Below are 27,390 nucleotides of genomic sequence, written 5' to 3' on the forward strand. Positions count from 1 at the left end.
GCCAGGATTTGAGAGGGATAAAAGAGGTCCCAAAGCCCATCCCCAACTCTGAGAGTCATCTTTGGGGGCAGATTTGGTGGCTTCCATCTCTTTGGCTAGTGCCTGCCAGCCTAGTCAAGGTGTGTGTGTTTGTGTGTGTGAGAGAGAGACAGACAGACAAGTGAGACAAGTGAATGTGACTGTGATTGTTGACCAGAGCTGTGAGTGTATTGAGTGAGGGACCATCAGCCATAGCTGGAAGCATGTGTAACACCTAAGGGAGAAATTTTCAAAATGGTCTTCATAAATACACATTTATTTCTTTAGAAATGCATAATTACAGTGGCGGGTAGTAGTTTTTCCCCTTTTAAAAAAGTAGTTGGAAGAATACCCATCCCTCCCCCAAAGAGGCAAAGTTTCTGCTTTTTGTATGATTTTTTTCCTCCTTTTTAAAAAAACAAAACCGATTACACTGAAATGGGGAAACCAGCAGCAAAAGAAGCTAACGTTTATGACCCTGGGCCTGTCTCCATCCCACTTTCATATTTTTTAAATACATCTCTCTGTCTCTCTCTCTGTTAGCAAATTAAAAAAAAAACTTCTTTCCACAGCAAAATATATTTGCCCTCCTGATTCTTTCTGAGTAGCAAGGTATGTGAGAAAGGCCACCCTGTCTCTGAGCAGACATCCAGGCATCATATTTGCAGGGAGGCGAAGAAACGATGGTGCAAGTACATCACTCGGAATAGTTGGGTTAATGGAAGTTAGCTAGATCTTCCCTCCCGCGAGGCTGATTCCCAAACCACGTATCCTAGGAAGGGAGTGGAAGGATGGCAGTGCCACGACGCCACAACTTGGTCCAAGCCGTCAGATCTGCCAGGGCTTCCATATACAAACCATGTCAGAGGAGGCAGATGGCTCTCGTATGTACAGCAAAGGTCCCGGAAAGGTCCTGCGGCCTGAGCAGAAACGATGAGAACTTGCTCTGTGACCGGCTGTGTCGCCCTGTCCTACTGAATCTGGATGGCTCCGTGGTCTATCTGCATTTCTGGCTGGAGGGCTGAGTGAAGGGAGTCTGTGTTCTGCACAAGAGGGAGAGAGAAACACACACACACACCAGGGTTTACCATCAGAGAACCTCCAGGGGTGGAAATAAGCCACCGCACTCTAACTGCCATTGAAGAAAGCGTTTCTGTGCTGGCTCCCAACTAAACTCTCCATGGTCCTTCTCTCCACTACCTGTTCTGATCCCGGCTGAAATCCACAAATCTTTCCCAAGGTTCATATATTCAAAACATTAAAGGCTTTATTTTTTCTTCAGCAGTTCAAACTACAAACACACACAAGTTCCTCTTTGTATTAAAAAACAGGCGGGCAAAGCCGGGGGGGGGGATTCCTCTTGCGGCAGGTTGAGAGTTTTACTGTCCCCATAAATATCCCATCCAAATTAACAGCAAGACAGGAAGCAAGGAAGGAAGGAGGGAGGGAGGGAGGAAGGAAAGAAGGAAAAGAAAGGAAGGAAGGAATGAAAAGAAAGAAAGAAGGAAGGAAGGAAAGAAGGAAGGAATGAAAAGAAAGAAAGAAAGAAAGAGGAAGGAAGGAAAAGGAAGGAAGAAGGAAAAGAAAGAAGGAAAGAAAGAAAAAAGAAAGAAGGAATGAAAAGAAAGAAAGAAAGAGGAAGGAAGGAAGGAAAAGGAAGGAAGAAGGAAAAGAAAGAAAGAATGAAAGAAAGAAAGGAAGGAAGGAAGAAAGGAAGGAAGGAAAGAAAGAAGGAATGAAAAAAAAGAAAGAAAGAAAGAGGAAGGAAAAGAAAGAGGAAAGAAAAGAAAGAAAGAGGAAGGAAAAGAAAGAAAGAAAGAAAGAAAAAAAGAAGGAAAAGAAAGAAAGAACAGAAGGAAGGAATCACTGAAATAAATAGCTCCTTCTCAAGGGCTGGGTTAATTATCCCACATTTAGCCAGATGTGGGAGGCTTTCCGAAGGGCCGGCTTCCAGAAGAAAACGTTTCCTCTCACAACGATTTCAGCCGAAGGAAGGAAAAACAAATCTTGGGTGGCACACCAGGGTTATTACTGTAATTTAACATGTCAGGGAGCATTAGAGAATCTGGAGGGAAAGAATGCAACCGGTGCACCAAAATGAACATCAGCTGAAGTGGGCTCTGGCATCCTTTGTGCCCAGGGCGCTGGGGGCTGCCACTGCCTCCCAAGTGTGGTACCTGGCAGCCGTCTAAGTGTCGGGTTTCACCACTCTACTAAATGCTTGCACTGTCTTGTAAACACATCTCTATGGTCAGGTCACAATTAACTGACCAGCGTGTCACCTTTTGATGGCCAAAAAGAGGCAGGTACTCTACAGACTATATAAACTTCTGCAGAGTAGATGGCCCTCCCCTTTTTCAATCCTCTTTCGGCCCTGATGACCCTTCCTTTCCACCTCCTTCTACCTCGTGTGCTCCATTGTCCTTGGCTGAGGACACATGTGTGAAATGAAATCCAAAGCCATCCTCACACATGGGACCATCCAGAAGTTATTAATATGGACTGGAATATAAGCTTATCTGCCTGAAATCTGTAATTGCATGAATCAACAGAATTGTGAGTAAAGATTGTATTTTTCATCTTTATGAAGAAGTGATTATTCATTGCTAACTAATGGGATTCTTGTCATGCTGAATGCGCTGCAAATTAAGCCAGCTGAACTCTGCTAATACTAATAATATTAATAGTAACCAAAATACCCAACACTAAGGACCTACTCTGGGTCCAACCTCTGCTCCTCAAGAGGCTAGGCATTGTTGTGCTGGGAGAATCACACCAGCAGCCCCGTCCAGCTGATCCCACCTTCCGGGCACTGTAGCAAGAGAGGAGTCCTCAACTTACAACAGCAATCGGGGTCTGAATTTCCATGGCTAAGCAAGGCGGTGGTTCCCGGAGTCGGCCCCAATTTTATGACTCCTTCTCCCACACAGTGAACCGCTGCTGTTGTTAAGTGAGTCACGGGGCCTTAAGTGAATCTGGCCTCTCTTGATTGTTGGAAGGTCACAAATGGTGATTGCACGACTCTCTCCCCCCCCCCCCCCAAACGATGCAGCAGCCATTGGAAATACAAGCCGAGCACCTAAATTTGGATCCCGCAACCGTGGCGAGAGTGTGACAGCCATAAGCGTGAGGACCGGTTGTAAGTGTCATGGTTCCGGGTAACTAAATCAGAATCCGAGTCAAAGTGCTCCTCAAAGCTCCAGTTTATTTCCAGAGCCATCCTGGCACCTGCACTGGGAAGCCTGGATCTGAGTTTTCCACTCAGTTGGAAGTTCACATCTCTTGTCCCACCCACCCGCAAACCTGTCACGTTGCCCACTCAGATTGTGCCAGCGTGGCCAGTCCTTTCTTGGCTTCCGCCTTGGTGGGTGGGCACAGGATGGCCTTGAACCCCTCGAAAGAAGCTTTGCAGCTGCATCTGTTCCTTCCTGAGATTTACCCCTCCCCAAGTTCCAGTAAACACCAGGTCTTCTATAGATAGTGTTGCAAGCCGTTAATTTAGCACCAACTTCTGCACCCGTAAGTCTCCTATTTCAGTGCCACGGTAACAGTCGCTAAAGGAACATGGAAGCTTCTGAGCTGGGCAACATGGTCCGACTACCCCAGAGGGGTGTGGCAGCTACAGAGAGCGCTTTGTATAGAAGCCTAGCCCTGTTCTCACAGCCACTGAACCTGATCTGAGCAGGGATAACTGGATGCTTCCAGCTGTTCAACACCTGGACACCGAAGCACAGGAAGAAACAAGACCGTTGTGATGTTTCTCCTAGGAGTTTCACCCTCGCTCCATCCTTAGATAGACTTTCTCACGCATCTTCCCTACTCAGCAATCCGCCCGGTCAGCTCCAGCGTGCTTCTCCCTCCCTCCTTTCCTCCCTCCTTCCCTCCCTCCCCCTCTCTCTCTCCCTCCCTCTCTCTCCCTCCCTCTCTCTCTCTCTCTCCCTCCCTCTCTCTCCCTCCCTCTTTCTCTCTCTCTCTCTCCCTCCCTCTCTGTCCCTCCCTCTTTCTCTCCCCCTCCCTCTCTCCTAATCTGCCGTTTCACGTATCCTCCACGCCCTTCAAGGGTCAGCATTCCTTTAGGCTGATCTGCAGCATGGTATAAATCTCTGTGGTTAACCACAATATTAAAAGCTAACACAGTGCAAAGTGTCTGAAAGGGAGCAATTCCAGCCTGGCTGCCAACAGATGTAAAGATTTATCGCTGGGCTCAAAAGCAGCAGCTTCCGTTAAATGCAGGCGAGAAGAGCCAAAAGGAGAGGGGGGGAGTCTGCCTCCCCATTGAGTTCAACGGGAGGAAAGGTGTGGAGAGAGAAAACCAGAGGGTTTTCCGCGGCCTGCACTGGTTGCCTATCAGTTTCCGGGCACAATTCAAAGTGCTGGTAATGACTTACAAAGCCCTACATGGCATCGGAGCAGAATACCTGCGGAACCGCCTTCTGCCGCACGAATCCCAGCGGCCAATCAGGTCCCACAGAGTTGGCCTTCTCCGGGTCCTGTCGACTAAACAATTCTGCAAGATGTTGAAGACCTATTTATGTCACCAGGCATGGGGGGAATAACTATCTCTTCCCCCCCACCCACCTTTTCCCCTGACTGTAATAAATGGGAATGGTGTAATTGTGCAGTAACAATTTGTTTTTAATATCTATGGGTTTTAAATTTCGTTTTTTATCTAATATTGGATTTGTACTCTGTGTATTGTATTGTTGTGAGCCGCCCCGAGTCTTCGGAGAGGGGCGGCATACAAATCTATTAAATCTTAATTTTTCACCCGGAGGCCAGGTTCACTCAGCCCAAGATCACCCAAGACGACAGCGTCCGGGTTCCTCCATCTCCTATCGTTGCAGAGTTCCCAGCCAGCCATTGGATGCGAAGGGAATGTAGGAGGAGGAGGCAGGTTAAAAACATGATCGATTCACAACATCATTTCATACGGAGCAACCTTCGCAGATCCATGGGATGGAGCAAAATAAGGGAGGGTCAAAGGGGAAAATGTATATTTGTGGGGGGCATTGAAAGGAGGGAAGCATGTGTTTCCATGGTGTGGACAAGAGGAAACTGCCAGAAACTGCTTGGTGGGGCTCATGGCACTCCTGCTCCTAAATCCTCCCTCCATCTCTAGCGCAGAGCAAGGCCACCTGGTTAATGTAGCAGGCAGGAGAGCTTGGAAAACGGAACGTATAAAAGTTGGGACTAATTTCTCAGCTCTACCAGGAGGTCTAAATGCTGACAACGCTGTAGGCACATACATGCCAGAGGTAGAAAACCCCAAATGGATGGATGATGATTGTGAAGGAAATAAGAAAGCTACATAATCATGAACTTCCTCCACATTCCCTAACTGAATGTTGCACAATTCATAATTTTTTTTGGATAGTTTCATCTACAGTTTGGTATTTCCGACTGACTTCAAACATAGCCTTTCTCAAGCTAGCTTCATGGAAACATTTGAAAACAGGTATACTGCATTGAGCCATGGTGCCGCACTAGTTAGAATGCAGCATTTGAAAGTTAACTCTGCCCACTGCCAGGAGTTCGATCCTGACTGGTTCAAGGTTGACTCAGCCTTTCATCCTTCCGAGGTCACTAAAATGAGGAACCAGATTCTTGGGGGCAAGAGGCTGACTCTGTAAACCGCTTAGGGGGGGCTGCAAAGCATCCTGAAGCAGTTTGTAAGTCTAAGTGCTGTTTATTATTATTATTATTATTATTATTATTATTATTATTATTATTATTATTATTATTATTATTATTTATTAGATTTATATGCCGCCCCTCTCCGAAGACTCGGGGCGGCTCACAACATTCCTCACTCCCTTCTCTTATTCCCTTTCTCATTCTCCTTCCTGATGGTTAGAATGCAGTATTGCAGGCTAACTCTGCCAACTGTTAGGAGTTCGATCCTCACCAGCTCTTGGTTGATTCATCCTTCCATCCTTCCAAGGTGGGTAAAATAAGGACCCAGATTGTTGGGGGCAATGGGCTTAGATAGGGCTGTAAAGCACTGTAAAGAAGTGTATATGTTTAAGTGCTTGGTTTTAACGAAAGGAGTCGGTGTGTTTAGAAGAACAACAGAGAGTCCCTCTGCCCATTCCCGGTGGTCTACGCACTGGATTAGAAGCGGAGTGGTCTGTCACTGGGGCCAGCTGGACGTATTGGACCTGGATGTCGCTCCCTTGAAGTGGGGACCCATCGACACCAGCAGCTGAAGGATCAGAGGAAGCAACTGCAATCAGTTGGGCTCCTTGAAGCACCTGTAGGCCAAGGTAGAAGAAAGAGAGTGCATGTATCATCAGTTGGCATCCTTGCAAAGACGTAGTCATGAAACATTGGTCATGCCACATCCGGCACAATCGTCAGTAAAACTATTGAAGTGAACGAGATTGTAAGGACGGTTATTCATGCAACTAATTAAAAATAAACAAACAAATAAATAAAAACAACAACATGAAGAATCAGAAATCAAGAAGATAACAAGAAAAATGACGTCAACACAAAGAACTAGAAACAAGGGGCAGAATACATCCAATTTAAGAACTTTAATTCTAGGTCACACACTAATGAAAGTCCAGTAGAAAGTTGGCATAGATGTTTCCTTTCTTTCTTTAAAACCAAACACTTACACACATTTAACCCTATCTGGGGAAAAACCACCAGGCTTTAATCTTCAAACGGTAACACAAAACTATTTAGGTCTTAACCAAAAGATGATCGTATTAGAAACATAGAAGATTAACGGGAGAAAAAGACCTCGTGGTCCATCTAGTCTGCCCTTATACTATTTCCATGTGCAAGTGTGAATTATTTATATGTCCGTCTGTCTTTCTCTCTCTCTCCTTTTCTCTTTTTTCTTTCTTTCTTCTTTCTTTCCCCTCTTAGTTGTATATTGTAGGGTTTTTAATGTACATATTCAATAAAGGGGGGGGAAAGGTTGTCCTGAAAATACCGAAGAAATCACAATGTGTTTATTTGATATAACATTCACCTCGGAAAGAAAAGAAATGCATTTTCCCACTTCGTTGCTTTGTTCTTAAAGCCAGTATTATACATGTATTATACATTACATATACTGTACATTATATATTGTTCTTAAAGCCAGCACTATACAGTATTATACATTAGGACATTTTAAAAAGCAGATTGTTGAATAGGGAATTCTGGGAGTTGAAGTCTTCGCACCTTAAAATTCTAAGAAAGAAACATGCCTTGGATTTTCAAAAGCCAGACTAGCAACCAAGTTAGTGGAATTTGGAATCAGCAGAAAAGATATATAAGATATACATTTTCCCTTCTCATCTGCCACTTATAACAGCACAAGTCTTTACCCAAAATCTCTCACCTAAATCTATTCCCTTCCCAAGTGTTTTTAAAGTTTGGTCCAAGCTGAACTAAGCAAATTCTCTTAGACATCTGAGTAAACAATGGCTAATGACTGCCACTGCAGAAAATAATCCAGCTTCACGCTTTTTCCACTGACTGTATCTCTGTGGGTAGGTGTTGATTGTATCAGTCCAACTTTTATTTAAATTCCAAAAGGCCAGGAAGATTATTAAAGTAGAAGAAGCAGATCCAATTTCCTTTTATGATCTTTTTTTTTTTAATGAAAAAGAACACGAACAGACTCTCTTTTGTGTTTAGGCTGGCGAAAGAAGAAGTGTAATTGTGACACTTAGCTACACAACCTCTTGTCTAGGGAGAGGAAAGGTACAGTGGTCCCTCTACTTAAGAACTTCATTCGTTCCGTGACCAGGTTCTTAAGTAGAAACGTTCTTAAGTAGAAGCAATTTTTCCCATAGGAATCAATGTTAAAGCAAATAATGCGTACAAACCCATTAGGAAAGAAATAAAAGGTCAGAATTTGGGTGGGAGGAGGAAGAGGAAGAAGAGGAGGAGGAGGAGGACAGTCGGTGCTGAAGGAAGAAGGGGAGGGGAGGGGAATCAAAAAAATCCCAAACTTTAAGACTTAAAAAAAAAAAGTGGGACGGAGGAGGCAGCGAGGAGGAGCATGTGCCTCCCATACACTGTGCCAGAGAGAGGAACCCTGGGGGAATGGCAGGAAACTGGCCGGGCCTTCGTGCCGCTCTCAAATTTCCTGGGAAATTTTTCCGGGCTCGGGTTCTTAAGTAGAAAATGGTTCTTAAGAAGAGGCAAAAAAATCTTGAACACCCGGTTCTTATCCAGAAAAGTTCTTAAGCAGAGGCGTTCTTAGGTAGAGGTACCACTACTTCAGCTTCAACCGCAACAACACAAGAGCACGCAACAGATTCAAACTTAATACGAACCGCTCCAAACTTGACTGTAAAAAATATGATTTCAACAATCGAGTTATCGAAGCGTGGAACTCATTGCCGGACTCAATTGTGTCAACCCCTAACCCCCAACACTTCTCCCTTAGACTCTCCACGATTGACCTCTCCAGGTTCCTAAGAGGCCAGTAAGGGGCATACATAAGTGCACCGGTGTGCCTTTCGTCCCCTATCCAATTGTCTTTCCTTTATCTCATATATCATATATATTTTCTTTCTTTCATATATCCTCTCCTCTAAGTTCACTTCTACCCTTATTTATATTACTACATGTCTATTTTTCTTCCTATGTATTTGTGTATTGGACAAATGAATAAATAAATAAAATAAATAAATATTCTATAAACCAGGGATGTCCAACCTTGGCAACTTTAAGACCTGTGTATTTCAACTCCGAGAACTGAGTGCACCATTGAAGGATGGAGAAAGGGATGAACAGCCTGGAAAAACGTTATCTAGGTGTCAGTAAAAATCAACACCGTCTTGATTGCACACAATCAATCAATCAATGGCATTTTTCCATAGCCACAGCTTTTCCTTTGAGTGGCCATGCCTAGAGAAGGGTTTGTGGCCCAAGGCCTTATGCAAAGTCTTTGGGGACTTTCAGGGTTAAGTATTTTCAGGATTAAATATTTTGTTGAAATACCACGTTCCAGAGTTCTTTGTAAGCACCACATAACAAGAAAAATGCTGAGAATGGCTTATAGTTGTCAACCAGCCCTTCCCTCCATAAAATGAATTTGCGCGGAGGTTGGATTTTCTTTTACAGATTAAAAAAAAAAGGTCCAAGAGTTAGGGAGCATGAAAAGCAAACCCGTCGTAGAGAAAGATAGATGGATGGACCGTGGGATTGAAGCGGGGTTACAGGAGCAGAGAGCAAGTTTTCAAATTAAATTTAATCCAGTCTGGGTCTCGGCCACCGGGACCAGAGGTTTTGTCTTTCAGGTTCATGCTAGAGCCCATCATCCTCAGGGAACTTGTCTGTAATTTGGGCTGTTCTGTGTATGGTGTTTATAGGGTGTTTCTTGTATGTTTAATTTTAGATTAGATTAGATTAGATTTATTGGATTTATATGCCGCCCCTCTCCGCAGACTCGGGGCAGCTCACAACAATGGCAAAAAACAGTACATAGTGACAAATCTAATATTTACCGATCTAATTACAGTTTTAGGTTAAAAAATTCATAAAAGCAATCCCAATATGTATAAAAAACAGCACACAATCAATCAAACACCAAAACAACATGGGCAAGGGGGAGATGTTTCAATTCCACCGTCCCTGACGGCAGAAGTGGGTTTTAAGGAGTTTCTGAAAGGCAAGGAGGGCGGGGGCAATCCTAATCTCAGGGGGGAGCTGGTTCCAGAGGGTCGGAGCCACCACAGAGAAGGCTTTACATGTAGATTCAATGGTTAATTTAACAGATAGCTAGGAACAGCCCAATAGCAATAGCATTTAGACTTATATACCACTTCATGGTGCTTCTACAGCCCTCTCTAAGCAGTTTCTCTACGACGGGTTTGGCTTTCCATGCTCCCTAACTGTTGGGCCATTTTTTTAATAAAGTCTGTAAAAATATCCAGCCAGCGAGCAAATTCAATCTAAAAAGCTACACGCAACGGATTGGATCCTAGGAAGTTAATATTCACCTGCATTCGTAAAATACATCTAATTTATTTAATAGCTTCCATTCAAAACTATCATCTTGCCTATAGAGTTTTTCTCAAACTGGATAAACTCATTGGTAAACAACAAAGTTCTTTCCCCTCAAATTAAAAGAATCTGGAAAAGAAGCCAATATACAGTAGAACCCCGACTTACGAGACTAATTGGTTCCGGAAGGAGGCTCGTAAGTCGGAATGCTCATATGACAAAACATTGTTTCCCATAGGAAACAATGTAAAGTCAATTAATCCGTGCAACAACAAAAAAAAACCGCTGCCGCCGAACGTGGAAGTTAGCGTTCGGCTTCAGGAGACAGCTGCGAAGCGGCACGGGTGTTTTAAAACGTCGCAGCCGGCCGGGGGGGCTTGCCAGCACCCCCCCGAGCCCCCTAGGCCGGCTGCAACCTTTTAAAACATGCGCGCCGCTTCGCAGCTGTCTCCTGAAGCCGAACGTGGAAGTTAGCGTTCGGCTTCAGGAGACAGCTCCTTGGCGCTCGTATCCCGAATGTGAGCTCGGGAGGCGAACAAAAATGTCGCTCCCCTCCCAGCTCTTATCTCGAGTAGCTCGTAAGTAGAGCTGCTCGTATGTCGAGGTTCCACTGTAGTACTATCGTGTATTATTTTTAAACGTTCTTAGTCAAAGCTTGAGCCAGTCCAGTCCAGATCACGATTCAGTATATAGTTGCTTTCTCTCCAGCTGGCTCAACATCACCTTTTTTTAATCAATCAACCAACAGGATCCAAACCCATCACTTAACCAGCTTTGCAAACTCTGGGTTCTGCAAAGAAGCTTCTCCCCATAGCCCCTGTGCTTCCCTCTTCATGATCAACTCCCGGGATTCCTCGGCCACGGTATTTTCTACCTTGCCGCAGGTGTGACTTTTTAAACTTTACTATTAAACTCCAGGTCTTGGATGCTGGCCGGTCATCTCCGAGGCGCCACATTTGCAGAGTAAATAAGTGAGCTCAGGCTTTGCAAATGTGGGACGGCAGCTACTGAATTTCCTATCAATTTTTCCGTTGGATCAAAAAAGGGCGAGAAGGAGTAGATGAACCTGCCAAGATGTAGCAGCTGATTATTATTCCTGCCATTTTGCATGTTGAGGGGGAGAAAAGACGAATGAGTGAAAGATATCTATGACCCATTCCTTCCCCTTCTTTTGCTTTCAGTCCATTTACAGAGGAAAAATGAGATTTATTTATTTAGTCCAATACACAATAAGGGTTTTAGTGGGTATATATCTATATACACATAGTAAAATACATGATGAAGGTTATAGAGGAGATACTCATAGTAAAATATATCTAAGAAAGAATAGAAGAGAAGTTATAGGAATAGAACATATCAATGAAAGAATAGAAGAAGAGATATAGGAATAGAAGAAAGGTATAGGAGATATAGGAGAGCAATAGGACAGGGGATGGAAGGCACTCTAGTGCACTTGTACTCGCCCCTTACTGACCTCTTAGGAATCTGGAGAGGTCAACCGTGGATAGTCTAAGGGTAAAGTGTTGGGGGTTCGGGGATGACACTATGGAGTCCGGTAATGAGTTTCACACTTTGACAACTCGGTTACTGAGGTCGTATTTTTTTACAGTCAAGTTTGGAGCGGTTAATATTAAGTTTAAATCTGTTGTGTGCTCTTGTGTTGTTGTGGTTGAAGCTGAAGTAGTCGCCGACAGGCAGGACGTTGCAGCATATGATCTTGTGGGCAACACTTAGATCGTGTTTAAGGCGTCTTAGCCCTTAATTCTCAGCCCTTTCCCCGTTTTTCCTCCATTTGGGGCAGACGGAGGCCAATTTTGAGCCTCTGCAGTAGAGCAGTTTCAGGCATGCCCACCCGGATGATTTAACTGGGGTTAATTTTAGTGCTTTTGATTTTTTGTATGCTATTGTAAGCCTCCCAGAGTCCCTAGAGTGTGTGAGATGACACTTAAACAAACAAACACACAAATATTTATCCCAGCCAGCCTGAGAGGTGAACCCCACAGTCTTTCGTTCTCTTGGTGTTAAGAGCCACAGCAAAGGTGCTTGGGTCATGGAGCAAATGCACTTTTTCACACTCTGCTCTAGTCGTTGGGAGGCAACACACCTGTTTCTTCAATTTTGCAGTCTCGCACAACAAGGGTTATTAGTGATACTGGGAATAACAACCCAGACTGATAGTTGCTCTCTCTCAACTCTCAGGCCTTGCCCTGTTTTCACAACTTCCATCAGGCAACTTCTATCTCCCAATTAGCACTTCACTATCACAGCGGCAGTGGGAGAAAACCATTAAAAGATAGTAAATTTTCTTCCCTTTCTCCCTCCCCAAAAGGTGCATCGCTTCCAAGCTCAGTAAATTCTCACATTCTTGCTTCATTACCATTTATTGCTCATGGCTACTTTTCCGGAATCCACTGTCTGTATGGCTTACACTTGACATTAAATATTTTCCATTCCAGAAAGACTTTTTTAAAAAGCAAAAAACATCTTCCCTTGAAGTGGGCAGATTCTTCCAAGGATACCGTGAAACGGGCTTTTTATTTATTGCTATTCGGGGCATTGGTGTGTTTAAATAATTAGGGCTGGGCAAATCCTAGGAGGCAGAATATTATTTTCAAACTGGCTCTGAGTGCGGAATGGCCGTTAACCCGATCGGCTGCTGCTAAAATACGCTGTCCTCTCACCCAGATAATGATTGCAAGGCATTTGAAGCTATAAGAAAAGAAACAGGGAAGTACCGTAAATTGACAGTTGGATTAGGGAGCCTTAAAAATGGATCCTCTCGCCGTTAGTAAGATTCATGTGCTGGACCTACAAAACACCCAAATTTAAATTAAATGACTGCAACCCAATTTCTTCCTCTCTGCTCCCCAGAAGGGGCTACCCTGAAATAACTGGTAGTTAAGTGTCCAAATCCAGAGGTTGGGTGGGAAACATCTGTGACACGACGAAGCCAAAGGACTGAAGGATGATATCACGTTGCAAGGTCAAGGAGAGGCGATTCTCTTTGTATATATTTATATGTGAATGCCTCCTAAACCAATAAAAGCAAATAACGGGCCAGGCCTTCGTGTTGTCTCGCTAATCGGCCTCTGGAGAGGAATCCTTGATTAAATTAACTTCGTCGGAGTGCAAGGAGAGGGACTGCCTGCCAAAGACTGTGCAGAGTTCGGGAGGGAACGTCTCCTCATCAGCAGAAACCTATTACACATTTGATGGGAAGAGAGAAGAGAGGCAGCTCGGAGCCAGGTCTCTGTGGCTTGGGGCCAGGAGTTCCTAGGGCGGGACCCAGCTCAGGCTTCTCCCCATTGAAGGAATTAAAAAAACACAAGGTAGAGAGACGCCACGCCAGGGTTAAAGCCCGGCTGCGACCCTGCAAAAGGTAGCGGATAAGAATCCCAAGTTAAGATTCAGGAAATCTGTGGGTTGAATCCTTGCCAGCCTAGTGGAAGCACTGGACGCTTGGCACCTCTAGATAGTCGTAGCATGGTTAAAAAGTTCGGTGCATCGCTCCAAAGTAATTTCAGAAAAAGAACTTCAAGTGGCTGATCTATTTAAATCTCAACCTCTCTCGCTTTTCCTCTCTCATCTATCTATCCATACATCCATCTTATCTATCCTATCTATCTTTCTTATCTGTAAGAACATAAAAACACAACAAGAGCCATACTGAATTGGGCCAAAGCCCATCGAGTCCAGCATTCTGTGTGTCACACGGTGGTCCACCAATTGTCCATGGGGATCTTGAGCAGAAAGAGAAGGCAAGACCCTCCCTTTCCCTGGACCCCCAACAAACGGGACCCAAGGGAACCCTGCCTGCCTCAACCAACATAGAGGCGGCACTTGGACATCTATCTGATCTATCTAATCTATCTGTCTATCCATCTATCCTGTCTGTCTGTCTGTCTGTCTATCTTTATCTACCTGCCTATCTACCTACTTGTTATCTATCTATCTATCTATCTATCTATCTATCTATCTATCTATCTATCTATCTATCTATCTATCTACCTACCTACAGTATCTATCTATCTATCTATCTATCTATCTATCTATCTATCTATCTATCTATCTATCTATCTATCTATCTATCTATCTTAATCTGCCTGCCTACTTACCTACTTGTTATCTATCTATCTATCTATTTTTAGGAGGACCCAGGTTCTAGTTAGTATTAAGAGAAGAGAGAAAACCATCTCTCCGTTTCTCTTTCCTGTTTATTTTGATAGACTTGTGTCATGTCACTTCTTGCTCTCCATGGTCAAAAGGGAACATGGTTCAGCTAGTTCCACATTTATTTATTTTTTCCTTTTTTTCCCTTTGGAAAACATCCACATTGTGTTTATTTTTTCCTGCTGGGTCTACCACAAAGAAAGAAAAGCACCTGTCATTCGTTGAATCCACTTAGAATCCAGTAAAAATTTTTACAATCCGGAGTTGTGTTGATCTTCAAAGGGCCACTAGAATCGCTTGGGTAAAATGTCTTATTTTGTAGTCCCTGAGTTTATATTAAAAACATCCCTTCTTTGCCAAATCCCATCACGGGGGGCGTGGGGGGGGGAACAGAAACAAATAGTAAAACTAAGTAAACTTTACAAATGTTTTAATTTATGATATAACTCACAGCAGGAGTTTTTCCAAAAAAGAATTGCAAGCAAAATGGGATTTTTGTTGCTAAGGTAACAAAACATTGTTGTAACCCCAAGCTGGAAAACTTGGAACTGAGTGGTAGTATGAATGGAGAAAAGGACTGATTTACCATTGCAGATCTTGTGTTAAAGCGGCAACAACAACAGATTAGTGGACAGGCCTAATTTCCTTCCATTTTCATGATAAACGCAGATGGGATGGCATTAATCCTTGTGCTTCATCCTCATCCTCACTCCAATTCAGAGCTCAAGAAGCAAGCCAGCTTGACTGACCAGCCACAATGTAGAATCAAAGGGCCATCACATTCTACAAGATAGATTTGGCTGAAAACGAGCCGTTAGAAAAACCATGAACCCAACAAGTTATGGCTTTTCCCGAATCCACCCATGTTTCTTGAATTTGTCTTTAATTACCAAACATTTTAAAGCTCTCTCTCTCTGTCCACACATATATCCTCCTTGCAATGATGAAAATTGAGCAAAGAGCGACTTATTAAACCAAGTTCTTCTACACTAAGTTCACTTTTACCCTTATATATATTACTACATGTCTATTTTTCTTCCTATGTATTTGTGTATTGGACAAATGAATAAATAAAAATAAATAAATAAATAAACTTAGACCTTCCTTCTCAGAAGGTCTTGATGTCCCTTTTAATTAGGCGGAACAAAAGCAGAGATGATAAGAGACTTTAACTTTCCAGGCTCAGAACTTTACAGGGATGGTGACTCTAACCTTGAAGAGTCCTTTTGCTACTTGGGATAAAGACCGTGACAGTTTGAGACAAAATGCAGATGTGCACTTTCACTGTCAACAAAGGCCACCATTTTCTAAGTTGGGAGTTCTTGCCAGTCCTTCAAAAGTTCTCAAAGAAATGACCAAGAGTGGATCCATAGTTAGCCACCTCCAATAGTTCCTTCAGCACACTAAAATATAACTGATACAGTGTTAGAGACCTAAATTCTTTTCATTAGTCCTTTTACCTGCTTGTCCTCATCTCAGCTTCCTACTTCTCAAGGGGTTTAATGATGAATGGAATGGAATGGAATAGGCATAGGCAAAGTTAGCTCTTCTATGGTATGTGGACTTCAATTCCCAGAATTCCTGAGCTAGCATGATTGGGTCAGGAATTCTGGGAGTTGAAGACCACAAGTCATAGTAGAGCCAACTTTGCCTACCTCTGGAATAGAACATAGAATGAATTGGCAGGGACCTTGAAGGTCTTCTAGTCCAACCCCCTGTTTAGGCAGGAAACGCTACACCACTTCAGACAAATAGTAATCCAATCTCTTGTTGAAAACCTCCACTGATGGAGCACCCTACAGCTTCTGGAGGATCCACTGATCAATTGTTCTAACAGTCCAGAATTTTCTCCTTAGTTCTAAGTTGCTTCTCTCCCTGTTTAGTTTCCACCCATTGCTTCTTGTCCTACCCTGAGGTGCTTTGGAGAATAGCCTGACTCCCTTTTCTTTTGGGCAGCCTCTCGGATATTGGAACACTGCTATCATGTATCCCCTTGGTCCTTCTTTTCATATCCAACCGTTCTTCGTATGTTTTAGCCTCCTGTCCCCTAATCCTCTTTACTGCTCTTCTCTGCACTCCTTCTAGAGTCTCAACATCTTTTTTACATCGTGGCGACCAAAACTGGATGAAGTATCCCAAGTGTGGCCTTACCAAGGCATTGTAAAGTTGCATTAATACTTCACGTGATCTTAGCCAAGTCTCCATTGTCCTCAGACAGACCCCAAACTGTCTTTGTGGAGAACAAGCCAGCTGTAGAGTAAACAAGCCACTCTGGCTTGTATTATTCTACAGCTGCAGGAGACCCACTAGGGTTGAAGGCTCCTCTGCACCACCCCAAGTATGCTCGTGGTGTGAAGTTCCATCTCGTTTTACTATAGGCGTTTTGCAGTGATCAAATGACCGTGTCTGTCAGCTATTCCTGCCCTGTGGTTGACCTTCAGATGTCTCCTCTATACAGCAATATATTTTGCTACCAAGCTGAAGGGACGGGCCAGCCAAAGTCCACTTTCCTCTGCTTATCCTTGCAGTGTCCTGCTTCAATGTTAACATTCTCTACCAGCAAATGAACTTGCTTTAAAAAAAATGGTTTCTTGAACGCTGCCCAGTTTCTTTATGGGAAGCAAAAAGCTATGGCCTGTAAATCTGCGTTTATGTTGAAGTTCTGGACCTAAAACTTTTCATCTAGAGCACACATCTGGTGTCCCCGGTAGACTGCCAGTTCTATAACTCCGCTGAATGCCCTCCTGGGAAATCTATACAACCATAACCCCAAATCGTGTCTGTTTAGATTTGAGCAACCCTTCTCAGCACTAAGGCTTCATAAACTAGGCTCATCTTTTCTCAGGAAGAGACTCTATCAATGAAAATAAACCTGGGCCGCATCACCCATAAAAATCAGAAATGGAATCTAGAAAATGTGTTAGCAAAGGACAGCCAAAATTAAAAAAAAAGTGTTAGTCCCAAAGGTGCTTTTTCAAAAGGCAACTGGACCTTTATTTTGTTTTTGCTCAAAGATGGTTTTTTTCTCTCATACAAGACACTTCTTCAGTTCGGACTGAATGGTGGGAACTAAAGAAGAACGAATGAAAAGCGAAGAATCTTCAAGGAAAAACAAAGTCCAGTTGGCTTTTGAAAAATCTCCTTTGGGACAACCATGACTTGGATGACTGAGAAATTCCATAGATGCGGTCACTGAAAATTAGATTTAGATAGAATAGAATAGAATATAATTCTTTATTGGCCAAGTGTGATTGGGCACCCAAGGAATTTGTCTTTGATGCAGATGCTCTCAGTGGACATAGAATAGAATTCTTTATTGGCCAAGTGTGATTGGACACCCAAGGAATTTGTCTTTGGTGCAGATGTTCTCAGTGGACATAAAAGAAAATATACATTGGTCAAGAATCAGGAGGGGCAACACTTAATGATTGTCATAGGGGTCAAATAAGCAATCAAGGAACAATCAATATTAATATAAATGGTAAGGATACAAACAACAAGTTACAGTCATACAGTCATAAGTGTGAGGAGATGGGTGATAGGAATGAAGAGAAGACTAATACTAATAGTAATGCAGCCTTAGCGTTGAGGGAATTATTTGTTTAGTAGAATGATGGCGTTCGGGAAAAAACTGTTCTTGTGTCTAGTGGTCTTGGTGTGCAGGGCTCTATAGTGATGTTTTGAGGGTAGGAGTTGAAATAGTTTATGTCCAGGATGCGAAGGGTCAGTCAATATTTTCCCCGCCCTCTTTTTGACTCGTTCAGTATCCAGGTCCTCAATGGAAGGCAGGTTGGCAGCCATTGTTTTTTCTGCAGTTCTGATTCTCCTCTGAAGTCTGTGTTGGTCTTGTTGGGTTGCAGAACCGAACCAGATAGTGATAGAGGTGAAGAGGACAGACTCAATGATTCCTCTGTAGAACTGGATCAGCAGCTCCTTGGGCAGTTTGAGCTTCCTGAGCTGGCGCAGAAAGAACATTCTTTGTGGTGCTTTTTTGATATTATTTTTGATGTTAGATGTCCAATTTAGATCTTGAGATATGATAGAACCTAGAAATTTGAAGGTCTCTACTGTTGACACTGTGTTGTCTAGTATTGTAAGAGGTGGTAGAATGGGAGGGTTTCTCCTAAACTCTACCACCATTTCCACAGTTTTGAGTGTGTTCAGTTCCAGATGTTTCTGTCGTACCATAAGGCTAGTTGTTCAACCTCCCGTCTGTATGCGGTTTCATGGTTGTCTCAAATGAGACCAATCACTGTTGTATCATCTGCAAACTTCAGTAGTTTAACAGAGAATGAAAGATGGGATTAAATGCAACACCAAAGAAAGCATTTCCAAACTGAAATTGAGAATTGCTAAGGATCTCATTAACTGGAAATAAGTCATCTTCTGCTGGCCTCAGCTTCCCATACGTGTCAGAAAATATTATGTTCTTTTAAAGCCGTTATAGCTCGATGAGAATTAAACGCTATTCATTCATGGGTCTGAAGTTTAAGGATACACATCTTTTTTTAAATAGCTGATGTTAAGAATGAAGACAAATCTAAATGTTATGTGTGGTTATGATTGTAATATTGAGTGGTGATTGTGTATTATTGCTTGCTTTTTTAAGATAATAGTTTTAATTATTAGATTTGTACTTATATTGCGTTATTGTTGTGAGCTGCCCTGAGTCTCCGGAGAGGGGCGGCATACAAGTCTAATAAATTGTTGTTGTTGTTGTTGTTGTTATTACTATTACTATTACTACTATTACTATTACTATTACTATTATTATTATTATTATTATTATTATTATTATTATTATTATTATTATGTCAGTACAACACAGCAAACGAGATGACTATGCTGGATTTCGTATTTCATCACCAGTCGGGCGCCTCCCAAGCACCTAGGACTGCGTGATGTAGCGGCGAATTATGTTTGCCGATCCCAGTAAAGCGGCCTTTTGCAATTGACAGATGGAGATTTTGTCAATTCCGATGGTTTTCAAATGTCCACTGAGATCCTTTGGTACTGCGCCCAGCGTGCCAAGTACCACTGGGACCACTTTCACGGGCTTATGCCAGAGTCGTTGCAGCTCGATTTTTAGATCTTCGTATTTCACTAATTTCTCTAGCTGCTTCTCCTCAATTCTGCTGTCCCCTGGGATTGTGATGTCGATGATCCATACTTTCTTTTTCTCCACGATCACAATGTCTGGTGTGTTATGCTTCAGAATTCGGTCAGTCTGAAGTCGGAAATCCCACAGTAGTTTTGCTTGCTCATTTTCAACCACTTTTTCGAGCTTATGATCCCACCAGTTCTTTGCCACTGGTAAATGGTAGTTCCGGCACAAGTTCCAGTGGATCATCTGTGCCACAGCATCATGTCTATGCTTGTAGTCAGTCTGTGTGATCTTTTTGCAGCAGCTGAGTATGTGATCAATTGTTTCATCTGTTTCTTTACAGAGTCTGCACTTTGGATCTGTTGATTTTTCAATTCTGGCTTTGACAGCATTTGTTCTAATGGCCTGTTCTTGTGCCGCCAGTATTAGTCCTTCTGTCTCCTTTTTGAGTGTTCCACTTGTAAGCCATGACCAGGTCTTTTCTTTATCCACTTTGCCTTCAATCTTCTCCAAGAACTGGCCATGCAATGCTTTGTTCCACCAACTGTCCATACGACCTTGAGTTACAGTTTTTCTGTACTGGTCCTTAGTTTGCTTCACCTTGAGAAGCTTCCTATTGTTGACCTCCATCAACGCTGACTCTTTGCTCCCCTTCACATAGTCAGCTAATGCATGCTTCTCTTCTTCAACTGTCTATTATTATTATTATTATTATTATTATTATTATTATTATTATTATTATTATTATTATTATATGCCCCAGGATATCGTTGCAGGATCCAATCTGGGTCGGTCACCCAAACCAGAATAATGTTGGTCTTCTGAGTTTTGGGACTTATCCTGGAGCCCATCCTCAGGAGTCGCTTCTCCCACCAGAACGTGTGAAAGGGAAGTTCTTACGCTCTTCATGCGGACCAGAAAAGATGCCACTTCCAAAGGCTTCTGCTTTTCGGGAAGAGGAGCGATCTTGTCTGCTTGCTCCCTTGTTGAAACAGTTCACGTTCCCTGCTTGGTATGTCTGCACGAAAGGCTGTCTGGTGTCTGGTGACTGCTGTCTCCAACATCTGGAAGGCGTAATCATGTTCCCCCTCATAGAGTGGCAGGAACAAGCACAACACTTCATAAAAGGGCCTCCAAATGATACGTGCTACTAATTTGAGTGCATGGCTCCTGAGGAAATGCACCATGCGTGAAACCCTACTTTGTAGTTCATGGTTTTATTACTAAGGCCTCTCGCACGTTGATGAATATGTGACACGTGGGACCTTCTGGGCAACTGTGATTATTTTAACACTGCTTTTCATCTGCTTCCGTTCCAGCATCTGCTTTCAACGTACAGCATGGATTCAGAGTTGGGCCATTCTTTGTCAAGTGGACCAGGTGAAATTGAAGCCTTATTTGAAAAGAAACCATCACAAAAGCAACATGTGTGATAGGAAAAACTGTGCTCTTTCTTATGAAATGAAAATGAAGATGATTGAAGGTGAGAAAACAGAGATAGAAAAAACTTGCTCTTTCTAATGAAGACGATTGAAGCTCTCTGTTTTCTCACCTTCAATCATCTTCATCTTTATTTCATTAGAAAGAGAACATTTTTTTCTATCATATATATTGTTTTTGTGATGGTTTCTTTTCAAATAAGGCTGCAAAAATCACTCAAGTACATACCTGGTCCACCTGACAAAGAATGACCCCATTTCTTTCCCCTATTCGCTCCAACATGTATTGCAATGTCTTCTTTGGACGTAACCTGAAGGAAACATTATCATAGATGTGGTCTGCCCAGGTCAATGAAGATTGCCGGTCATCCAGGCAGAGTGGTCTGGAAGTGGAGTCATGGACTTCTTTTCCTGTTGGTTTGAAACATTTTCACTGCTTCTCCAAGGAGCTTCTTCAACCTGGGTAAGTTGGTTGGGAGGATCCTCATATCTCATATGACGGCATTCTTCATTCAGTCATGTCCGACTCTTGGCGGTTCTGTTGGCCAGTTCTCTCCACATCTTCCAATCTTGCACTGCTTCTTCAAGTTGTTCTATGCTCTAGTTGATGTCAGCTTTAACGGTGTCTAGCCAGCATGTTCTTTGGTGGCCTGGTTTCCTTTTACTGCTAACACTTCCTAATAGAATTGCTTTCTCCAGTGAATTTCCCAGTGTGACATGGCCAAAATAAATGTGGCCTCCATATATGTCTGCCTAAATGTCCAGAGAACATAAACAGAGCCAAAGTAGGTCAGAAGACGGTAGGATGACTTTGGTCCATCGGTTGGCTAAAAACAGTCAGAAGAATGAGTCAGGAGTGAAAGACCTTCTGTAGTTGAGTATTTAATCCTTTCCAAACTTTGAATGATTTTTTTTTTAATGTACAACATGGAAGATATACATTACACGCAACGCAAACTGTCTGCCTTTCAAACATCTTTGGTAGAAGCAACAGTACTTAAACCACAGGTATGATACAACAGGCACAATGTAGAATTAGAGTGCCTATTTTCTTCCATGAAGAAGTAGAGCAGGGTTCTCCAACCATGGCAACTTTAAGACTTGTGGACTTCAACTCCCAGAATTCCTCAGCCAGCAAAGAGTGGGAATTGAAGTCCACAAGTCTTAAAGTTGCCAACGTTGGAGACCTCTGAACTAGAAGATGTGTTACCATTCCTGCACAGAAGTGTGTGCCTTGCCATGGAAAAACCTAGCTGTAGCAGATGCCTACAAGAAACTCATTATAGAATGAACCTTTGAGGACCTCTAATATTTCTGCCCCGAGTTCCAAATTTGCTCAAGTGTTAATTCCCAGTCGTATACTCTCTCTCTCTCTCTCTCTCTGCAGATAATAACAATGCTTTGCTCCTAGTGACATTTAATGGGTTCTCACAAGAGCCTGCTCCACGCTCATTAAATGCTTTCTCTACAAAGAATGCCTTTGATAGCAGAGCCAAGTTGCATGAGTTTGAAATGCTTTTCAAGTTAAGGTTTCAACATGGAAAAATAGGACCCTCGCCCTTGACTAGTTGATCAAAATGTGTATAAAATGTTATGGAAAACAATACAGACGGGATGCAGTGGAGGATGACAAAACCAGACACAAATAGTTGGCTAAAAAGGGGGCTATTCCAGATGAGTTTCTCTGTATTTTGCATAGCAAAATAATCCCAGGCAGTTTTATTTCAAGATCTGGAATTAGGAATGTGAATGTACCACAAATATATCATTAAATCCACACATGTACACACACACAAACTTTGTTCAGCCTAGCACGAAGCCGAAAGCATCAGCCTGAAGATGACGAGTGGGATCTCGTTGAAACATTGCCAAGATTCTATCAATCTTTTAAATTGTTTTAAATGTTGGGTTTGTATTGTTCTTGCTGTGAGCCACTCTGAGTCCTACAAATCTAATAAATAAATAAATAAATGAAAACTTACACAGGAACAGACCTGAATACGCAAAAACCTACATACCTACATGCATGCATAAACACAAACACACACTCACACACACAATCAATCTTAAAAGCCAAACACACATACATATATATATACATGTATGCATTCACACACACACATATCCACATTCATATGGACGTGAGAATGAAGACATTCAGCAATGGACCACAAAATATAGATTATTGTATTTTAGGTGGATGATTATAGAGACTGGGCTGGATTTTAATTTGGTGTTATTCATCTGAAATCATGTAAAATCATTTAAAACTGTTTTCTCAGAATTACCAAGCTGGACAACAGTAAATGGTTCTTTTACGTTGAATTGCTGGAAATTTTACATTGGTATAAAATTGATATTTTTGTTGCTAGAAAGTGATTTTGCTTTGAAAGGCTGCATAGAAATGCTGAAATAAATAATTGGATTTCATTTCAGTTGAGTCCGGTAGAGCAATTTCCGTAGGTGATTAGAGAATTAAGAGTCTCTGCTGTTAACAAGCCTGCGGGCAGCTGTTGTAACAGTATGTTTGTTTGTTTGTTTTGGCTTGCTTGTTTTTATCTCACTTAATATAATTGATTGCATTCAGAATCCTATAGGGAAAAATTAAACATTTTTGTTTGGATCCTGCGACTGCTAATTTTGCCAAAGGGAGGAAGGACGGAAGGAAGGGAGGAAGGAGGAGAGGTTCTTTTGCAGAGATTCCTCATTTTCTAAAAAGAAGGAAATGAAACAAATGCTTGACAGGAAATTAACTTTTAAGAGAAACTGAGAAAATTGCATTTAAGATTTTGGAGAAAACGGACAGCTATGGGGGGGGGGGGGACTGTAATTTCTTTTAAATGGGCTGCAATAGAGATTCCAAACTTGATGGGCATGTCCAAGGTAGGAAGTTCCATTTAGAGCTTCACTTCCTAAGTCTGGTTTCATGCTAAACCAGAATAACTCTTATTCATTCATTCATTCATTCATTCATTCATTCATTCATTCATTCATTCATTCATTCATTCATTCATTCATGGCTTGAAATGAAATGTAAAACTTTCATACGCTTAGGCGGCTCTATTTGGACAGGGAGTCATTGCTCACAGTCGCTCATGCCCCCATCACCTCGAGGTTCGATTACTGCAACGCTCTCTACATGGGGCTACCTTTGAAAAGTGTTCGGAAACTTCAGATCGTGCAGAATGCAGCTGCGAGAGCCATCGTGGGGCTTCCTAGATTCGCCCACGTTTCTGCAACACTCCGTATCCTGCACTGGCTGCCGATCGATTTCCGGTCACAATTCAAAGTGTTGGTCATGACCTTTAAAGCCCTACATGGCATTGGGCCAGAATACATCCGGAACCACCTTCTACCCGCACGAATCCCAGTGGCCGATAAGGTCCCACAGAGTTGGCCTTCTCCGGGTCCCGTCGACCAAACAATATCGTTTGGCGGGCCCCAGGGGAAGAGCCTTCTCTGTGGCGGCCCTGGCCCCTCTGGAATCAACTCCCCCCAGAGATTAGAACGGCCCCCCACCCTCCTTGTCTTTCGCAAATTACTCAAGACCCACCTTTGTCGCCAGGCATGGGGGGAGTTAAGATATTCCTTCCCCCTAGGCCATTATAAGTTATGCATGGTATGTTTGTGTGTATGTTTGGGGGTTTTTTTTATAATAAGGGTTTTTAGTTGTTTTATTAAATTGGATTGTAACATGTTGTTTTTTATCATTGTTGTTAGCCGCCCCGAGTCTGCGGAGAGGGGCGGCATACAAATCCAATAAATGAATAAATTAAGCCCTGGAGTGACCAACTCTGACCCCTTTATGACCCATGGACTTCAATTCCAGCCAGCTCAGGAATTCTGGGAGTTGGAGTCCACGGGGGGGGGGGGGGTTGTCAAGGGGCCAGAGTTGCCCATCCCTGTATTAAACCAGGGGAAAGGTTGCCGACAGGGCTCTTAGGGCTGAGGGTCACACTACATTTTGTGTGATTAAACGGATGGGTGTAACCGTCCAAAAAATTCCACCGAAACTATGATGAGACGTAGCTGAGATATAAACAGCCGTGGGAAGGGGGAAAAAAAGAAGCATTCAAAGTTGCAGGATCCAGTCTGGGTTTGTCCCTGGAACAAAGGTTTAATCTTCTACGCTGGAGCCCATCTTCAAAGTATCCCAAGTGTGGAACTCAATCGATGGTGTGTCCCCTCCTCCAGCAGTTGATAATATTCAGCAGTTTCTGTGCATTAATTTCCCAAAGGTAGGTGGCGATTCCTCACCTTCTTAGGGAATGTATTAACAGCGGAAAGAGATGCAGTTGTGAAAACCTACTTGGGCAAGCCTGGCTTGGCCACCGAGGGTCAGCAGAACTCAGGTGAGCCTGAGAAGGAAAGCGGTCAATGTGCTCTTGCTTTCATTGGAACTCAGGGCTGCGTCAGGAGTCTGCTCAAACAGGCCCCAGGACATTTTGCAAAGCAACTTGACTGTCGCAATAGGAGGTTCTGGACGCAGCCGTGCCTTTGGTGAAGTGCTGGCAACTCCCGCGTGCTGGCTCGAAAGGGAATGCGTGCATCCCAAAACATACTCATAAATTTCAGAAATGGCTGGCCAGAGAAGAACCCAGCCTCCCTTTCCCCATGCAGTAATGCTGATTGATTTCATATGTAAACTAGATCATCATACCTTCAAGGCTTGCGGTCAAAAGCAGCACGCAGGAGAGGGGCCTGGTCATGTTGTTGGGTTTGTTATGAGAAGTGTTTGGAAAAGGGAAAGGGAGATTTTTTTTTCAAACTCAGGGAGAAAGTTTTTCCTTATAAATAAAATGATGTTTGTGTGTAATCCCTAAGATTGTACCTTCCTTCCTTCCTCCTTCCCTTCCCTTCCTTCCTTCCTTCTTTCCTTCCTTCCTTCCTTCTCCCCTTCCCCTTCCTTTCCTGGGCTTCCTTCCTCCCTCCCTCCCTTTCATTTCCTTCCTTCCTTCCTTCCTTTTATTATTATTATTATTATTATTATTATTAATTAGATTTGTATGCCGCCCCTCTCCGTAGACTCCCTTCCTTCCTTCCTTCCTTCCTTCCTCCCTCCCTCCCTCCCTCCCTTTAATTTCCTTCCTTCCTTCCTATTATTATTATTATTATTATTATTATTATTATTATTATTATTAATTAGATTTGTATGCCGCCCCTCTCCGTAGACTCCTTCCTTCCTTCCTTCCTTCCTTCCTTCCTCCCTCCCTCCCTCCCTCCCTCCCTTTAATTTCCTTCCTTCCTTCCTATTATTATTATTATTATTATTATTATTATTATTATTATTATTATTATTTATTAGATTTGTATGCCGCCCCTCTCCGTAGACTCCTTCCTTCCTTCCTTCCTTCCTTCTTTCCTTCCTTCCTTCCCTCCCTCCCTCCCTTTCTTTTTCCTTGAAGACATTATGCGTCTTATCCAAGAGGTTCCTGAATGAAGCTTCTAGGATTAGAAGCGAAACAACTTCAAGGGGGAAAAAAACCCAAAGAAAGTCCAGTTTGAAAAAAAAGCACCTTTGGGACTATAAAGTGTTCTATAAAGTTCATTTTCTGGATTCCCTTCCATCGCTTCACCTCTTCCAAGCGGTCACGTCCAAGTGAGGTGGGAAAAAATGCCGGAGGCAAAAACTACAGAAGGACGGAGGAGAAGAAGGGGTGTGTGTGTGTGTGTGAGTCTGTCTGGAATCCAAAAGGGATATTATTTCCATTACTGAGTGACTGGGTTTTAGGAAAAAGAAAAAAAGCTTCAGCATTCTTTCACACGCGCTCCTTCCTCTTGGTGAGCAAAATGGAACGGAATAGAACAAAAGCCATTGGAGACGCCTCTTGCGCAAGCCCACCAGCCTTCCCTTCCAGGGGTCTTTCAGTGGAGAAACCTCCCAATTTCTCCCCCCCCCCCCCTTATTTTTATGGGCTCACACAGCCTCCCTTCCCTCCTCCCGGTGTCCGACGAGGGGTCCAAGTCTCCATCTCTCAGATTTGGCCCTGCAGACCACGTCCATCGCTCTGCATTTTTCTCACACATTTTTCCCTGATGCGCCCCGGGGCCTGCCAGAGAGAAACCCAGGATGGCTGAGAGGGAGCCGATGCAGAGGGACACGACAAACTCTTGGCAGGGTGGGGAGGAATCGTAGGAACCAGGCCATGGCTGGAGGGTTCGCCTTACACTCTGCTTGGGCTTCATCCGCTTCCCATCAGACCCTGAGGATGTAACGGGGACTCCAAGAAAGCCGAGAAAAGCAGACATCTGATTGGAAATGTTTTCCCCTTTCTTGCCTGCACTGTCCACAGAGGAATATTTCCATGGCCTTTTCCCGGGGCGTCTATGAGACGATGCCCTCCTCTCCTCCACGCGCAACAGAACACCCTACGCAGCTAGACTCACAATCCTTGGTTTAGAAAGCTTAGAACTACGTCGCCTTAAACACGACCTAAGCACAGCCCATAAAATCCTCTGGAACTCACTAACTGTAGTTTCTTTCCCAAATCCCCAAAACTTTATTTATTTATTTATTCATTCATTTGTCCAATACACAAATACATAGGAAGAAAATAGACATGTAGTAATATATATAAGGGTAGAAGTGAACTTAGAGGAGAAGATATATGAAAGGAAGAAAATATATATGATAAGTGAGAGAAAGGAAAGACAATTGGACAGGGGACGAAAGGCACACCAGTGCACTTATGTACGCCCCTTACT

General features: G+C 43.1%; 1 protein-coding gene across 2 annotated transcripts in view; it reads right to left on the minus strand.

The window, feature by feature from the left end:
• Window positions 1–274: 274 nt before the first annotated feature.
• The window catches only part of BANP (BTG3 associated nuclear protein), a 124,277-nt gene continuing 97,161 nt past the window's right edge, over window positions 275–27,390 (minus strand). For both annotated transcript variants that reach the window (XM_070761832.1, XM_070761831.1), the window contains exons 12-13: window positions 6,126–6,269; window positions 275–1,061 (exon numbers count right to left, since the gene is read on the minus strand). In XM_070761832.1, coding sequence (XP_070617933.1) covers window positions 990–1,061; window positions 6,126–6,269 — 216 coding nt within the window. In that variant the 3' untranslated portion in view covers window positions 275–989. The remainder of the gene's footprint in view (window positions 1,062–6,125; window positions 6,270–27,390) is intronic.

The sequence above is a fragment of the Erythrolamprus reginae genome, chromosome 9, assembly GCF_031021105.1.
Source record: "Erythrolamprus reginae isolate rEryReg1 chromosome 9, rEryReg1.hap1, whole genome shotgun sequence".
Lineage (NCBI taxonomy): Eukaryota > Metazoa > Chordata > Lepidosauria > Squamata > Dipsadidae > Erythrolamprus > Erythrolamprus reginae.